Here is a 19207-nt window from a genome sequence, read left to right as displayed (position 1 = left end):
AACCAAATAATTCGGGGGCATCAGCAGTAAACTAGGATCGGGGTTTGGACACTTACCTCCCCGCAGGGTCTGCACTGCCCGCCGTACAGTGGAGACTGTACCCCAAAAGGGACGGTCGGGGTTCCCAAACGCTTCAAGCTACGGGGCCTCAATTCTCAGAGAGCGCCGGGGACAGAGCAACCTGGGTCACTACAATGGCACTGGTCCTCCAAGGGACCTGAACCAGCAACCCCTGGGTCCACAGTGAGTAGAGACTGTTAAAGACAACCTGGTTTGGTCTCTATTATTGTCCCAGTACATCTCCCAGGCAGAGCCCTACCTGCGGAGGGCCTACCATCACAGCTACCACGACCATCAGCTCGGGGAATACCCACATTTAGCAGCGGCGGTTCTCCACCTTTAACCGCAACCCACAGGTGGCGCCACATGACAAAAACTCTTATTTCCCCTGTAAATACTCCCCATTAACAAAAGGGTCCCAGAGCACAGAGCCGGGCAATGGCCACCAGAGTGACATTTCTATCTGTTACCGCCTGGGACCGAGTACCCCCTTCTCTGGCCACAACAGATACACTGAGACTGCTGTAGACATCACATAGTAAACCAAACCTGCAGCCATTTATGGCTAAAAACAGGAGTCCCATACTTTTGTTCTTCCATCCCAGGGCACAATGGGTGCAACATGGAACTCAGCATATCGGCTCCTTCTTTCTCCTGCATGCTCATCAGCAATGGCCCCGTACTGCTCTGTTTCAGACCATGCCTTTGGAGGGCTGCATGGACTTTAGTGCACTTTCACTACATTGCTGCCCATGATTGGCAGGGTGTAGACCTGCGCTATCGTTCGCCATCTAAGTGCCTATGTCTGACGCCATCTTCACTGTGGAGCGAGCCTTGACGGCTTCATGCTGGTTTACCTAGAGCAAGGCCCAATCCTGCTGACTATAACAAGTGTAATGTGGCGCGAGCTGGTCGTCTGCACGCTACATGAAACTGGAGATCCTAGCTGGGCGTGGTGGTGTTGCACTCCAGAGGCGATATGCCGTGACCTATAGTTTCGGCTGGCCAGGACCAGATGGTGCAGGTTTTCCGAAATCATTCCAGCTAATTGTTTATCCATCTTCTGCTTGAAGATTTCCATTGATGGAGAGCTCACTACCTCCCACAGTAGCCTGTGCCATTCTGACTGCTCAATGCAGTCCTTTGAAGTCATTCTCCTCCTGAATCAGGTCCACGTCTTTTCCCTTTAGGTTCCTTTCACATTGCGATCTGACCTCCATTCAATGGACCCGTTGGGCTTCTGTCTACTACGTCTGGGTGCCTGCTACGCTCGGGTCCGCAGCTGCTGCTGCTGGTTGGCTCGAGCGGTGGGCCGGACCCGGGGACTCGAGCAGCGCTCCTCGTCCACGAGTGAAAAGGGGGTGGTTTGTGTAGGGAGATAGTTCGTGACGCCACCCACAGGTTGTGGTGATGATGGGTACCACCGCTGCTGGTGACGGGGATCCCGGGTGCGATGGCAGGGAGCAGCTAGGATGTTGTCCCCTCCGTGGGTAGGGGTTGGTGATCCCGGGGCCCGGTTGTGGAACGGGGAGGCTAGATGGCTGGGGTGCAGGGTTGCAGGGGCAGCGCGGCGCAGTGCCGGATGGCACTGTGGTACTCACTCAGGCACAAATTCACAGAGTCTCTGGTAAACCAAACGGCTGGATGGACGGGTCCCGCAGCCGGCTGCAGTGTCTTTGCTCTCCCCGGACAGGTTGATTGTGGCTGTCTTTCCCTGCACCTGTGTATGTATGCGTTGACTCCGATTGGCTTCCCAACGGTAGTCCGCTCCCCAGCGTATAGGTACCAGAGGAGCCCGTGTTGCCCGCAGACGCTGGCACTTGGATCTCTAGCCTATGGCGGTGGCTGTGTATCCTCACGGTGTGGACTGTTGCCTTCTGTCGGGTCTTGGGTGTTAGGAAACCCCTGGGGTTCCGGTCACTCTCGGATTTGACCGTTGTCGGCGGCTCCAAGCCTAGTCGGTGTCCGATGGCCCTGCCTTTGTGCTTAGCTTCCCGGTTCGGTACCGGCGGGCCCACCGCCCGACCCCAGTCCTACGGTTCCGCAGAGATCCACTAACTCCTGCAGATGGCCACCACCGTCTGCCAACCTTGCTGACAGTGCCTGGGCTCCAACCCAGACACTAACAGGTTCTGTCCTCTCACTTTCACCTCCAAACTTAATCTCCTCTACTCCTCAACTCCTAAACTGAACTGCACTAACTGCTTTTTCCGCCTCCAGGCCTGTGAACTCCTCGGTGGGTGGGGCCAACCACCTGGCTCTGCCCCACCTGGTGTGGACATCAGACCCTGGAGGGAGGCAACAAGGGTTTTTGTCTGACTGGTGTGAACTATCCAGGGGAGGGGGTGTGTGTGATGTTATGTCTGTGACTTCCTGGCTAGTCCAGGACGTCACATTCCCCCTTGGTGAAATGCAGACCGTCCGCGGTCTGCCCGTCCATCACCGGTTTTATTTTTCTGCAAAAGATAAATTAACATGGGAAACATTTAAACACAAGTATACTTTTCATTCTTCCCTTACGGGAGGCTCGGCACTTTAATGTTGCAAAACATATAAAAAACATTTTTAATAATAACGGACGGGTTCATGTTCCTCTGCTTCCCCACCCAAGCAACCTACACCTTGATGCTGCCCCTAAGAAATGGGCAGCACCCCTCTTCCCCAGTCCGGAAGCAGGAACTCGGTTCCAGGTCACCCAAGCAGGAACGGGTACAGTATCTCGCACCCGGCTGTCATTTCAGGGGACCCCACGTCCAGGGGGACCCCTGACCCCCGGAGGATGGCCACCGGTCCTGGTGGTGGCCGGACCCCAGCCTACTCTGCTGCAGGTCCTTCCTCCAATCTGCCTCTCTGGATGCAGTAACGGAACACAGCCCAGCAAATTATTTACAAGACCACAAGTTCGTGGTTGGCCTGCAAGTTCTCGGCCTTGTCTCTGAAGAGGCTAGTAGAAACACATAAAGTCCCCACGGGGACAGCTTGTCTGCAACAGACGGTAAAATCAACTTGTTGGCAATCAGGTTACAAACTCGGATGATTAATGTTCATTCATTCAGTTAAAACAAGGTGCTGAGGGTCCCAACGGGGACAACTGGGTTGCAACGGTGGACCGCTGCCTTATTTGAGGTCGCCCTCCTCATACTCTTCCTCCAACTCGACATCCGGACGGTACGGTGGGGGAGGGGACTGGGACCGCATCTGGACACCGCGGCCTTCCCTCTGCTTCACATCTAGGGCAAACCAGCCCCTCTCCCTGCAATGTCGGATGTAGGTCACCAGGTCGCCCGGTTGCAGGTCACGACCCGGGTGACCGGTTGGTAAATGAGAGTTCACATCCCGGCGTGCCACAAATATCTCGGCCTCCAGGCCCGGTTTATAGACAAAGCCATATCCCCGCTGAGGGTCAAACCGCCTGACCTGGCCCTCGTTGATCGGGCCTCGCACCCGGAAAGTGGCATTGCGCATGTTGTCCTTTTCTTTTATGGTGCGAGCCAGCACCTCGGACCTCTGCTGCTTTCGGGCGGCAATCTCGCGGCCCAGCGGGCTCGGCTTCCTGTCCCAGTAGGGGGCGTTTGCGTGCCCCTGCGCGCGGGTTGGGCCCCGCTGGACTTCCCCCTCACCGGCCACGACCGGTACTATCTTTGGAGGGTCCTGCGGTGACGCGGCCTGGGCTGCTGCTTTGCAGCGGCGACCCGGCGCAGCCTAAGCCGAGGCGTGGAGTTTGGGGACAACAGGCCTCACCTGCTGGGCCTTCCCGCTCACGGCTCCCACTTCCTCTGTAGCCGGACGGACTGCCAGAGCTGGGACTGTCTTGGGCGCGGCCGCTTCCGGCGGCTCCTTTTCGTGGACAGGCACCTCCCGCGGGATCTTCCATGACAGCAGGAGCGGTGTGGGTCGTTCGCGGGCAACGCCTACAGGCTGGTCCTCCAGGGCGGACGGGCTGAACTCCGCTACCGGTGTTGGGGGCAGCGGGCCTAGTGGCGGTGCAGCAACAGCCGATGCAGATGGCGGGGGAGGCAGCAGGGGGAACGGACACAGACCGGGCCCCTCAGCCGCAGCTACCGGTCCTTCAAGGACACAGGGGCGTGGGTCGCTTACTCGCTCCTCAAACACTGTCTCCACCTCGCGTCTCCGCACGGCTGCCGCCACCTCCTCCATTTCAGCCACCCATCTCTCCATCAGGAATCGGACTTGGGCCTGCAGGCGCCAGCACATTTGCGCGGTCCGGGCCTCCACCCACGCCGCTATTCCTGGCGTGGGCTCCGGGATCTCAGCATTGCTGGACGGGACGGACATAGTGGCCCTTGTGCTTCCAGGAACCGTATGTGTGCAGAGTCCTGGCGTCCCAGCTCTTATGCCTTCGGTTACATCAGGTACACCTGCACCCGCCCCCCCTTGGTTCTTTCTAGCACTTCCCTCTTCAGGGGGCGGGGCTTCACTTTCACGCCTTCCCTGCTCGGGGAAGACGCTCGAGCGGGAAATCTTCACGCCAAAGATAGCGGAACCCCAAACCCTTCTGCCGGACGCTGCCGGCATGGACTGCAAGGCGCACTTCCACTGGTAGGTAGATTGGTTCTATCCTGTTCGTGACGCCAAGTTGTCGCGGGCGGAGGGGCCGCGATCGCTACGCTCGGGTCCGCAGCTGCTGCTGCTGCTCGGTGGCTCGAGCGGTGGGCCGACCCGGGGACTCGAGCAGCGCTCCTCGCCCACGAGTGAAAAGGGGGTGGTTTGTTTTGGGAGATAGTTCATGACGCCACCCACGGGTCGTGGTGATGATGGGCACCACCGCTGCTGGTGACGGGGATCCCGGGAGCGATGGCAGGGAGCAGCTAGGATGTTGTCCCCTCCGTGGGTAGGTGATCCCGGGGCCCGGTTGTGGAACGGGGAGGCTGGATGGCTGGGGTGCAGGGTTGCAGGGGCAGCGCGGCACGGTGCCGGATGGCACTGTGGTACTCACTCAGGCACAAATTCACAGAGTCTCTTGTAAACCAAACGGCTGGATGGATGGGTCCCGCAGCCGGCTGCAGTGTCTTTGCTCTCCCCGGACAGGTTGATGGTGGCTGTCTTTCCCTGCACCTGTGTATGTATGTGTTGACTCCGATGGCTTCCCAACGGTAGTCCGCTCCCTGGCGTATAGGTACCGGAGGAGCCCGTGTTGCCCGCAGGCGCTGGCCCTTGGATCTCTAGCCTATGGCGGTGGCTGTGTATCCTCACGGTGTGGACTGTTGCCTTCTGTCGGGTCTTGGGTGTTAGGAAACCCCTGGGGTTCCGGTCACTCTCGGATTTGACCGTTGTCGGCGGCTCCAAGCCTAGTCGGTGTCCGATGGCCCTGCCTTTGTGCTTAGCTTCACTCCGCTCCCCGGTTCGGCCACCACCGTCTGCCAACCTTGCTGACAGTGCCTGGGCTCCAACCCAGACACTAACAGGTTCTGTCCTCTCACTTTCACCTCCATACTTAATCTCCTCCACTCCTCAACTCCTAAACTGAACTGCACTAACTGCTTTTCCCGCCTCCAGGCCTGTGAACTCCTCGGTGGGTGGGGCCAACCGCCTGGCTCCGCCCCACCTGGTGTGGACATCAGACCCTGGAGGGAGGCAACAAGGGTTTTTGCCTGACTGGTGTGAACTATCCAGGGGAGGGGGTGTGTGTGATGTTATGTCTGTGACTACCTGGCTAGTCCAGGGCGTCACACATCCAGAAAGCGTATACTACCAAAAAAGGTGCAAGACAGAGGACATGGTGACTCCGTCTGCACCAGTATAATCAATGGCCCTCTGTGCGCATGCATCCGAAACCCGTTTTGCAGGGGAGTTCGGGCGGAAGCCCCGACAGGATCACTGAATGGAGGTCACAATGCACTGTGAAAGCGACCTTAGAGGGATGTTGCCTATATGGCTAGACTGAGCTATAAGCTACTGAAGACACCTAGAGGACACCCTCTCAAGACATTCACTTCATTCCCTGTCCTGCTCTGTCCTGCACCAGGACTTGTCTCTCTCTGTCACTTCATTCCTTCGGCCAGTGCGCTGACTCGGCACAACTAGATCCCTCCATATCATGGTCACCTCCTTCTCTTTCTTAGTGGTTCCCCTTTTTTAATGTTATGCTAGCCTATGTAACAGTCTCTCTCTATTCAAGACACCCACGTCATGTGGCTCTGCTGCTACTCAGACCTGAGATCTGTTTCTGTCACAGGCTGTGCCCTGACATTCCCACAGAAAGCCTTTCTCTTCCTCAGCACTAGCTCCTCTCCTTGCTGTATATATATCAAATAGGAGACACTGAGACTCCGGTATACAACAGATAGGAGATACTGCAAGTGCTGTATATGTACCGTCCCTGAGACCATCAGGGTGCCACAAGGTTCTGCATCCCCACAAGGATGCAGGGCCTACCCCCTTAAGGACCCAGAACCCCAGTGCCGGTAACACCAAAAACCCAGGTAATCCCAGTTTTTACCCAACAATCCCCCATACAATGGTACCCAGCTAGGTTGAGACCAATGGATGGCCGCGTAGAGATGGAGCCAGACCAGTCCACAAGTTGACCAGGTGGGAGGGGCAGACTGTGGAGAGTAGTCAGTTAGCTGTCTGACAGGCGAGGAGTGAAGGTGAAAGCAAAGTGACGTCCTGACTTGGGTTAGCGTTGACCTGGTACCCAGGAGAAGTGGTTGACGGTGGAGTATGATGGAGTACACCCGGAACTACGCACCGACGGGGTACAGGACCCTAGGATAGGAAAGAGCTTCAAGCTGACCTGTTAACACCGGCACAGCAAGGGGACCATCGATGTACCAGAGAACAAAACTGGCACTGGGACGAAGGGGACCTGGAGGTGAAACCAGCCGGCCTCGGGCAACCAGTTAATATCTTCAGCAGTGAGTAAACCAGTTGCACTGAACACCTGTGTGGACTACCTTCTTCCGATGCCCACTGCACCATACACCCTCTGGGGCAAAACCCTACTTGCTGAGAGACTACCATACTAGCTGCCAATACCACCAGCCCCAGTAGAGACATTTTGCAGCGGCGGATCCCTACACTTAGCCGCAACACCACAAGTGGCGTCACATGTGAACACTATCATATTCTCCCCTATAAATATCCCCATTACAAAAAGGGCTCAGGGCACGGAACCAGGTAACGGCCACCACCGTGACATTCCCAAGAGAGACACTGCCCGGAATCGAGTACCCCATATACCTGGGTGCTACATATACACACTACAGAGGATACACTTAGACAACATAAGATACAGTGAGACTGCTGAATACATCACAGGATAGAGCGGAATAGAAGCACAAAGCTCATGATTGCCACCTGCAAAGAACATCCTGACGTAATCCAGTGTTGTATGCGCAGTGTTGAGCACATGTAGCACGCAGGGCGCAGGGTGAATCAGGCACGGTACCTGTGTTACTTGTCACCGGGCCGGAGTCATGGTCTGGAATGTCGCGGAGGCCTGCCTGGATTCGTGCCCGGAGGTGTACACTAATAAGGAGGAAGGATGATGGGGACTGTAGTAGGAAGATTGCCGTGACGCCACCTGTGGTACACGGCAAAAATTAGCCGTCGCTGCTGTCGCTGTCCTCCGGGGTGGATGGTAATAGCAGCCGAAGATGGTATCGCTCCCCTCATGTGGAACGGGCCCCGGGAAGGATGAGAGGGGTAGTCATGGCGAAGGCCTTTGGCACCGAGGCTCGGTGTGGCGGCCGCGCCAGTAATAGGAGTCCAAGTCAGATGCTGCGGTTTCAGGTGTCTTTACTCACTCTTTGTGCAGCTTGCCCGGGTAGTACTAGTCACCTACTATGCCCCGTCGCACCCGGATTCCTTCGGAGGTCAGTCCGGTGTAGTGCTCAGTGGGTCCCTTCCTCCTGGTGCCTTGTGTGTTGGATCCCCATGGCTTAAAGCTACTTGGGGACCCCAGTCCGTCTCAAGTAGTACTCTTGTCCCTATTTGCAGGTGCCGCGGCTCTGCAGTGGGGCCTGGCTGTGTATAAGGCCCCTGATCTTATGTAGCACTGTGCTTTCAGGCTCTGTGTGGCCAGGGAAGCTTGCTACCTCCCCGTCCTGCCAGATTCTGGAAAACCAACTTGAAGAATGATCTTCCCTTGGGTCCTGCACCCTGTGTGGAGCCGGTTCTGATGGAGCAATGAAGCTCCCCCCTCGGCAACCACATGAACTCCTGTGTCCCACCAGAGCACTGCTAAGACATGTCTGTGTGACGCCCTGGACTAGTCAGGTCATCCCAGGTAGTCCCATGCATACACACACCCCTTCCCTTAGAAAGGTGACAGCAGCCAACCAACAAACCCTTGTCACCACCCTCCAGGTTTGATGGCCACACCAGGGGGCGGAGCCAGGCAGTTGGCTCCGCCCACCGAGGAGTTCACAGGCCTGGAGGTGGGAAAAACAGTAGTTCGGAGTAGATTAGCTTTGACAGTGGAGTGGAGTAGTCAAGTTCAAGGGCAGACCTGTGACCAGGCCTGCCATAGTCTACCAGGTGTCTGCGCTGGAGCCCAGTCACCTCTGGCAAGGAGGCAGACGGTGGTGGCCGCCTGCAGGAGCTGGGATTACAGGCGGTGGAACCGTAGGGACCGGGGTCGGGCGGTGGCCCGCCGGTACCGAACCGGGGAACCGATTGGAAACCGGAGCACCAGGAGAGGTACTCAGACCCAGTACGAAGCCCAGAAACCACTAGGCTAAGTCGAATCAACTGATTGAGGACTGGACTTTAGGACCTTTCCCACACAAGACCCGACTGAAGACAACAGCCCAACCATTAGGGTAAAACCACCGCCAAGGCATAGAGACCCAAGGGGCCAGCATCTGCGGGCAAACAGGGCTCTCCCAACACACAACAAGCCGCGGAGCAGACTACTGTTGCTTAGGCAAAGGAGTCATAACGTCTACACTAAAGAGGTGCAGGAGAAAGGCGGAAACCACCAACCTATACCGGGAGAAGCTGCAGCTGGCTGCGGGCCCCGTTCATCATCCCATTTGGTTTACCAGAGACTCCAGTGTGTTGTATCATAGTGAGTACACCAGTGCCTTCGGGCCACGCACCGCGCCGCACCGCACCAGCACCCAGCACGCACCCATCCCCTCGCCTCAGCACCTCCCTCGGGCCCCCGGGACCATCATCCCCCCTACCCACGGAGAGGGTCAACACCAAGCTGCGCAACACCGTCCCCGGGAGCCTAGTCAACGGCAAAGGTGGTGTCCATCCATTCACCACAACCCGTGGGTGGCGTCACGAACTTAAATCTCCTACAAACCACCGCGGCTCCGGCCGTGGAACTCCCCACCGAAGTCCCTACGTGTAGCGCCAACCCCCTTGCAGAGCGACGTGACCCCCCGGTCCGTGAGGAGCTCGAGCCACCCACCGTACGAGCACGGATTCGAGCGGCACGGCGGCCGGCCGAGCCCGCAGGGCAGTACATCTGTTCCTCTCCTCTCCTGCTCAAGAACTCCTTAACTGTTGTGTTGGCTCCTAACTCCCTCTGGTGGCTGCTACTCCCGGGTCCCTGTCACTAGTGGGTGGTGCCCCCCATGTTTAAAGGCAACCTTAAGACACTACCCTAGCCAGGTCCCCACTGAGGAGAGCAACCTGGTTGTGTATTTGAATATGTGTAAGTGGTGAGACCGGTACCAACATCCTCCGGATCCTGTTTAAGCACTACACCTTAAATGAGGTGCAGTACTCTGTGGCGACTGAAGCCTCAGGGGCGCCACACACACACTATGGAAAGACACACTGTGCCCCACCGGGAATCTGCCAGAGGGACAGAGTTTCACCACCCCTGTCCAAGAGGAATCCCCTTCAATGGGCATGATAATGGATACCAGCCACAACAGTTCTAATGGAGTCCGATAGAAGATAATCCCATATACAACTCACTTTATAGATCACTTGAACATCATAAGATCACTTCGCAAGGTTCCAATAACGTAGCCTCAGGTTTAGAGCTGGTGATGCTCTGACTGGTTCTCACTACTAATCTTCTGCCTACTAGTGAGAGGTAAGAAAAAAAGGTTCAATCTACAAGAATAATACATTTGAGGCATAATCCATCTCAAAAATGTCTAAACGTATACATGACCCTTGTATTGTTCCCAAAGTCATTGAGGGCTGTTCTTTGGAAAAAGTGATGGCTCTCTCTACCTCCCTGCGTCACCTGAAGTTCAAACTTCACTCTCATGTGACTCAGACTCTTATCTATGGGGCTGGGGCTGGGCATATAAGGGACCAAATCAGTCTCTGACCACAGCTCAAGCTTCTTCCATCTGCTCTCAGCCTCTAGCTTGTCTCACCACCATGTGCACTGGGAAATGTGCGAAATTTATTGGGATCGCCTTGTACCCATTGTCTGTCATCTCTATTGTCTGCAATGTGATCCAGTTCTTTCCAGCATGGGAGACTGACCCAGTGAAGCACCCATCAGAACAGATGACTCCAGAGGTTATTTACCTTGGAGGGGTGATCGGAGGAGGGTTACTGGTAAGATTGTCAGCTTGATTAAAGGGTTTTCTTGGAGTAGGATTTTCCTTGGAAGTGATCAAAATCATGTGTTCAATCTTTGCAGAAACCCATAATCATTGTGTTCTGTTCCCAGGTCCTCATTCCAGCGATCCATATCCAGGCCACAGGTCGAGAGGGCTGCTGTAACAATCGATGTGGGGTGAGTCCACTTACCTTATGCTATTGTTGCAATACAATGTTAGCCCCATCGGAGAGGCAAAGAAGGCAACTGCTAATATCTAGTATCTAGACTAGGAAGAAGTAATGAGCACAAAGTGTGCCCAGTCCAACACTAATGTCTAGTCCATGGTTCCATGGATGGGTTGGTGGGGGGGGGAATTTTTGTATTTTTGGTTTCTCAAAGGCTTTTGTAAAGCCTCATAAGTGTCTGGTCCTAAACTGAAGCACATCTATAGGAAAATGGTTCCTCCTGCTTATTCTGGCATGTCTGGATTTGGCTTCTAATCGATTCGGTGTTACCGGGAAACCACCCAAAAGTTGTGAAATTATTGTAGGACGGAGCCCTGTTTATACCATCCATGGGGAAGGGGGTTAATGCTTCTTAAAAGACCTCCGAATGCTTCTTCTTCAGTAGAACAGCTCTTCCTTGGATGGTGTAGGTTGTCAAGACCTCCGAATGCTGCTTCTTTGGTAGATCAGCTCTTCCTTTGATGGTGTAGGTTGTCAAGACCTCCAAATGCTGCTTCTTCTGTAGAACAGCTCTTCCTTTGATGGTGTAGGTTGTCAAGACCTCCGAATGCTGCTTCTTTGGTAGATCAGCTCTTCCTTTGATGGTGTAGGTTGTCAAGACGTCCAAATGCTGCTTCTTCTGTAGAACAGCTCTTCCTTTGATGGTGTAGGTTGTGAAGACCTCTGAATGCTGCTTCTTCGGTAGAACAGCCCGTCCTTGGATGGTGTAGGTTGTCTTTAATTCTACATAGGGCTTGAAGTAATCTCAATAAGTTCTTCTCTTCCCTCCCACAGATGTTCCTGTCAATCATATTTGCCGCCGTTGGAGTTGTTGGATCTTTGTACGGTTTTGTGATATCTGTGGTGGGCATGGTGAAAGGACCTCAGTGCTACTATGTTTCATTTACTGGTTTAAAATGGGGACGACCATTTGACTCGGAGCTTGAAAATTTCAGGTAAGGATTTCTGACCCTGACTTATTCTTCACATTAGATTTTTTAAACTGCTTCTGGGAGAGGTCATCACTTTCCATGTTCTGTCATGTATATAGACCCCTCCCCTGTAAATACTGACCAAAGGGGCTGTAGCTGAAAGACCCTTTGGTAACTTTTTACCTCAGGATTGAATTTGTTCTTTCCGTTGTCTTATCTAGTAAGGACAACTACTTGTTTCATCAAAACTTGTGGAGTACCTGCCTATATCCCAATGGTGTGGTGGAGTTCAACGTCATCCTTTTCTCTATGGTCATTGCCTCAACGGGTATCTCTCTGGTCTTGTGCACTATCCAGATGCTCAACGGCCTGTTTGGCTGCCTCTGTGGAACCTGCCGAAACAAGGATTAAATGGTGCGTAGACTTACGTGTAGGCCAAATACTGGCGCTTGCACTGCTTTAAGGAGGACTAGTCACCAAATCAAAAGTGGCAAGTTTTGTATCTTAATTTATTCCTGATGCTCCCCTGAGTATTCAGTTATTTTCCTTTTTTAAATTGGCCATACGGTTCCAGAGATATAGGACTTTTTATTTGGTGTAGCTCACAGGCTTCTCTGGGGGGCGTGTCTCAGGCTACTCTCATTACTACCGAGAGCCACACCCCTTTTGTAAAGACCATAAAATTACCACTAAATAAAAAGGTCCATATCTCGGGAACTGTAAGAGGGATTTTAAAAATTAAAAAAGTGGAATACTCAGGGGAACAGCGGGAACAAATATAAAATGAAAAATTGGGCACTTTTAATCAGATGGCAGGTCCGCTTTAAGAGCTGGGCACAAATCCTTTTACAACTTCATAAGCAAATGCTTGTTTGTTACAAACTAATGCTGACATTCCGATTACGGCAATCGATAGTTATATTCTGGTAGGGTGCAGATGGCATTAATGGCGCGGCCCTGAATGTGCAAGTGGCTGTAGGGGCAATATAATTTACTGCCTTACTGATTAGATTTATATTGCAAACTGCTTACCAAGGCCAGTGTATTAAAGATATAGAGATTGGCAATGCTGCCTTATTATACCAGGGTCATGGGTTTGCACGGGGTGAAGTTGTTTGTTATCATTACTTGTTCATGTCATGTATTTATGAAATATTTTTCTTTCTTTTTTACTATAGTTTGACTCCTCACATCTCCCATCATGGTACATGAAGATGATCTGTATTACCAAGGGCTGGTTCCTTTGCCTGGCCCTAGAGCACTTAATTAACCCCTCATCGTCATGGATGACAGGCAGAAGCATTAGTGTGAACTCCAAGTGACGGAATGAAGGATTCCCGGGCCTAGGCCCTGACCGTCTCATCATGTGATCTGTATATAGCGGTTATGCCTTTCCATATCATTTATATTGTACATTTGTAATTAAACTCAGATTTTGTTGTAGTACCGTCTATGTGTTTACTTGCTTTTTTAAATAATAGTCAATTTTTATTGTGATTTTACCATTTTATCCTATTTTGCAGAGTATTGAGTTGGCAGATACCTTGGATCCTTAAATGCAACCATCAAGAGATCCCATTCTCTTCATTGTGTATCCAGACACAGAGCCTTACATATAGTTGTGGCTGTGCCTGGTACTGCACCTATGTGAGATAAAGCTACAGTACCAGGCACAGCCATACATATATGTTCGGCACAAAATCTAGGTAAACAATAAAAGGGTGTTAAAGTTGGATTCACTCCAAGGCATCGGGAAAATACAAAAGAATGTGTTTTCAGTAAATTTCGAGTTCCACCAGTTATAGTCATTTATCGTTTTACTAACTAACTAGAAGGACCTGTGCTGATGTTGTGGCCTCAGCCAACAGAAAAATAATGTTCCTTCCTGGTATCAGCTATGTTGGCTGAAGCCCTGCCCCTTCTGGTCACATAGGTATGACATCTGCACAGGTCCTTCTAGTCAGTTAGTAAAACGATTCTATAATAGAATTAGCATAAATAAAAGATAGAGAAGACAGACAGGCCGGCAGAGGGGCAGGGCCCGGAGCACTATGTGTATGAAACTTCTGGAATTATTGCATAATCACAAATATATTGTCAGGTTGTTGTGATATAGAAATACATTCAGTGACCCGGTGACTGGATCATAAGATCGACCCGTGGCATTGATTAGGGAGCGCCCCTCACCCCTTGGCTGCTGCACAAAATGGATCAAAGTCCACTGCTCCTGCACATAGGACATCTGTGACTGCTGTACTGTACATTAGTGCTTGCCATCTGCTGTACTGAACTGTGCCATCTGCTGTAAAAAATGACACGCGGTGCTCGCTTCCATCTTGCCCATCCCCCATCTATTGATCTATGTCTCCAGACTCCGGTGATATTCATATCAAGACATTTCCTAAATACAATTTTGCATATTTGATCAACCGTCTCCTTCACTAGTCTATTCGGCCACCTCGGAGAGTAAATATTTCATAGCGGTATTATCAGTGGCGTAACTAAAGTTCGATGGGCCTCGATGCAGAATTTGGACCTGCCCCCCCCCCCCAACCGTACACCGACATTCGGGATACAAGATAATTACATTCATTCCCTCAGCACCCAGCTTTCCTATGTTAATATCCATCTTGTCCTTATCACACACCTTCCCCATGCTCTGCAGTACATCTTTCCTTCAGCACCCAGCTTTCCCTTGATATCAGAGCATGGAAAAGCTGAGCGCTGAGTGAAAGGCTTTTAGCAGAGCATGGGAAAGCTGAGTGCTGAGGTTAAGAGCCTCTTTCACCCAGCTTCCCCACCCTATGCTTGTATATTTGTCACTCATTCTTGTATATATATTCCCATCCTGGTACATATGATCAACATCACACCGCATGCAGTAAACAAATGTAACAATTATACTCCCCTCCCCTCTGCTGTCCCGGTGTGTGGTGTTGTCTTCTGATACAGTTTTTCCACAAGCACTTATATACCAGTGCAGAGAAACACACGCTGTATACTGTACGTACACAATATTACACGCATAGTATACTATGCACAATATGACATTAAGTGTATACCATGTACACACTTATATACAATACAAACTATTAGATACATTATAAGCCCATTTCTATACACTACCCACATACACACTGATATACACTATACACTACCCACATACACACTGATATACACTATACACTACCCACATCCACACTGATATACACTATACACTACCCACATACACACTGATATACACTATACACTACCCACATACACACTGAAATACACTATACACTACCCACGTACACACTGATATACACTATACACTACCCACATACTCACTGATATACACTATACACTACACACATACACACTGATATACACTATACACATACACACTGATATACACTATATACTACCCACATACACACTGATATACACTATACACTACCCACATACAGACTGATATACACTATACCCTACCCACATACACACTGATATACACTATACACTACACACATACACACTGATATACACTATACACTACACACTGATATACACTACCCACATACACACTGATATACACTATATACTACCCACATCCACACTGATATACACTATACACTACACACGTACACACTGATATACACTATACACTACCCACATACTCACTGATATACACTATACACTACACACATACACACTGATATACACTATACTCTACCCACATACACACTGATATACACTATACTCTACCCACATACACACTGATATACACTATACACTACCCACATCCACACTGATATACACTATACACTACCCACGTACACACTGATATACACTATACACTACCCACATACTCACTGATATACACTATACACTACACACATACACACTGATATACACTATACACATACACACTGATATACACTATATACTACCCACAAACACACTGATATACACTATACACTACCCACATACACACTGATATACACTATACACTACCCACATACACACTGATATACACTATACCCTACCCACATACACACTGATATACACTATACACTACACACATACACACTGATATACACTATACACTACACACTGATATACACTATACACTACCCACATACACACTGATATACACTATACACTACCCACATACACACTGATATACACTATACACTACCCACATACACACTGATATACACTATACCCTACCCACATACACACTGATATACACTATACACTACACACATACACACTGATATACACTATACACTACACACTGATATACACTATACACTACCCACATACACACTGATATACACTATACACTACACACATACACACTGATATACACTATACACTACCCACATACACACTGATATACACTATACACTACACACATACACACTGATATACACTATACACTACACACTGATATACACTATACACTACCCACATACACACTGATATACACTATACACATACACACTGATATACACTATATACTACCCACATACACACTGATATACACTATACACTACCCACATACACACTGATATACACTATACAATACCCACATACACACTGATATACACTATACCCTACCCACATGCACACTGATATACACTATACACTACACACATACATACTGATATACACTATACACTACACACTGATATACACTATACACTACCCACATACACACTGATATACACTATACACTACCCACATACACACTGATATACACTATACACTACCCACATACACACTGATATACACTATACACTACCCACATACTCACTGATATACACTATACACATACACACTGATATACACTATATACTACCCACATACACAGTGATATACACTATACACTACCCATATACACACTGATATACACTATACACTACCCACATACACACTGATATACACTATATACTACCCACATACACACTGATATACACTATATACTACCCACATACACACTGATATACACTATACCCTACCCACATACACATTGATATACACTATACACTACACACATACACACTGATATACACTACACACATACACACTGATATACACTATACACTACCCACATACACACTGATATACACTATATACTACCCACATACACACTGATATACACTATACCCTACCCACATACACACTGATATACACTATACACTACACACATACACATTGATATACACTACACACATACACACTGATATACACTATACACTACCCACATACACACTGATATACACTATATACTACCCACATACACACTGATATACACTATATACTACCCACATACACACTGATATACACTATACACTACACACATACACACTGATATACACTATACACTACCCACATACACACTGATATACACTATTCACTACCCACATACTCACTGATATACACTATACACATACACACTGATATACACTACCCACATACACACTGATATACACTATACCCTACCCACATACACACTGATATACACCATATACTACCCACATACACACTGATATACACTATATACTACCCACATACACACTGATATACACTATATACTACCCACATACACACTGATATACACTATACACTACACACATACACACTGATATACACTATACACTACACACTGATATACACTATACACTACCCACATACACACTGATATACACTATACACTACACACATACACACTGATATACACTATACACTACCCACATACACACTGATATACACTATACACTACACACATACACACTGATATACACTATACACTACACACTGATATACACTATACACTACCCACATACACACTGATATACACTATACACATACACACTGATATACACTATATACTACCCACATACACACTGATATACACTATACACTACCCACATACACACTGATATACACTATACACTACCCACATACACACTGATATACACTATACCCTACCCACATACACACTGATATACACTATACACTACACACATACATACTGATATACACTATACACTACACACTGATATACACTATACACTACCCACATACACACTGATATACACTATACACTACCCACATACACACTGATATACACTATACACTACCCACATACACACTGATATACACTATACACTACCCACATACTCACTGATATACACTATACACATACACACTGATATACACTATATACTACCCACATACACAGTGATATACACTATACACTACCCATATACACACTGATATACACTATACACTACCCACATACACACTGATATACACTATATACTACCCACATACACACTGATATACACTATATACTACCCACATACACACTGATATACACTATATACTACCCACATACACACTGATATACACTATACACTACCCACATGCACACTGATATACACTATACCCTACCCACATACACATTGATATACACTATACACTACACACATACACACTGATATACACTACACACATACACACTGATATACACTATACACTACCCACATACACACTGATATACACTATATACTACCCACATACACACTGATATACACTATACCCTACCCACATACACACTGATATACACTATACACTACACACATACACATTGATATACACTACACACATACACACTGATATACACTATACACTACCCACATACACACTGATATACACTATATACTACCCACATACACACTGATATACACTATATACTACCCACATACACACTGATATACACTATACACTACACACATACACACTGATATACACTATACACTACCCACATACACACTGATATACACTATATACTACCCACATACACACTGATATACACTATTCACTACCCACATACTCACTGATATACACTATACACATACACACTGATATACACTACCCACATACACACTGATATACACTATACCCTACCCACATACACACTGATATACACCATATACTACCCACATACACACTGATATACACTATATACTACCCACATACACACTGATATACACTATATACTACCCACATACACACTGATATACACTATATACTACCCACATACACACTGATATAAACTATACACTACCCACATACACACTGATATACACTATACACTACCCACATACACACTGATATACACTATACACTACACACATACACACTGATATACACTACACACATACACACTGATATACACTATACAGTACCCACATACACACTGATATACACTATATACTACCCACATACACACTGATATACACTATATACTACCCACATACACACTGATATACACTATACACTACCCACATACACACTGATATACACTATACACTACCCACATACACACTGATATACACTATACTACCCACATACACACTGATATACACTATACACTACCCACATACACACTGATATACACTATACTACCCACATACACACTGATATACACTATACACTACCCACATACACACTGA

General features: G+C 48.7%; 1 protein-coding gene across 1 annotated transcript; it reads left to right on the top strand.

Moving 5' to 3' along the window:
• Positions 1–10323: 10323 nt before the first annotated feature.
• On the top strand, positions 10324–13145 carry LOC142302107 (transmembrane 4 L6 family member 4-like). Its single transcript, XM_075343194.1, has 5 exons — positions 10324–10560; positions 10676–10741; positions 11566–11726; positions 11924–12116; positions 12881–13145. The coding sequence occupies exons 1-4, from the start codon at positions 10378–10380 to the stop codon at positions 12111–12113; spliced, it is 600 nt and encodes a 199-aa protein (XP_075199309.1). The 5' UTR covers positions 10324–10377; the 3' UTR covers positions 12114–12116; positions 12881–13145.
• The last annotated feature ends 6062 nt before the right edge of the window (positions 13146–19207 follow it).

This window comes from Anomaloglossus baeobatrachus, chromosome 4 (assembly GCF_048569485.1).
Source record: "Anomaloglossus baeobatrachus isolate aAnoBae1 chromosome 4, aAnoBae1.hap1, whole genome shotgun sequence".
Lineage (NCBI taxonomy): Eukaryota > Metazoa > Chordata > Amphibia > Anura > Aromobatidae > Anomaloglossus > Anomaloglossus baeobatrachus.
The sequence above is the reverse complement of the archived record's forward strand: the minus strand, read 5'-3'. Positions and strand labels throughout refer to the sequence as shown.

Bases quoted from the DNA above. Each gene is read 5' to 3' on its own strand.
- LOC142302107 (XM_075343194.1), top strand. From the start codon at position 10,378: ATGTGCACTGGGAAATGTGCGAAATTTATTGGGATCGCCTTGTACCCA. The intron at 10,742-11,565 runs GTGAGTCCACTT...TCCCTCCCACAG, and splicing joins GCTGTAACAATCGATGTGGG to ATGTTCCTGTCAATCATATT. The intron at 11,727-11,923 runs GTAAGGATTTCT...TGTCTTATCTAG, and splicing joins TCGGAGCTTGAAAATTTCAG to TAAGGACAACTACTTGTTTC.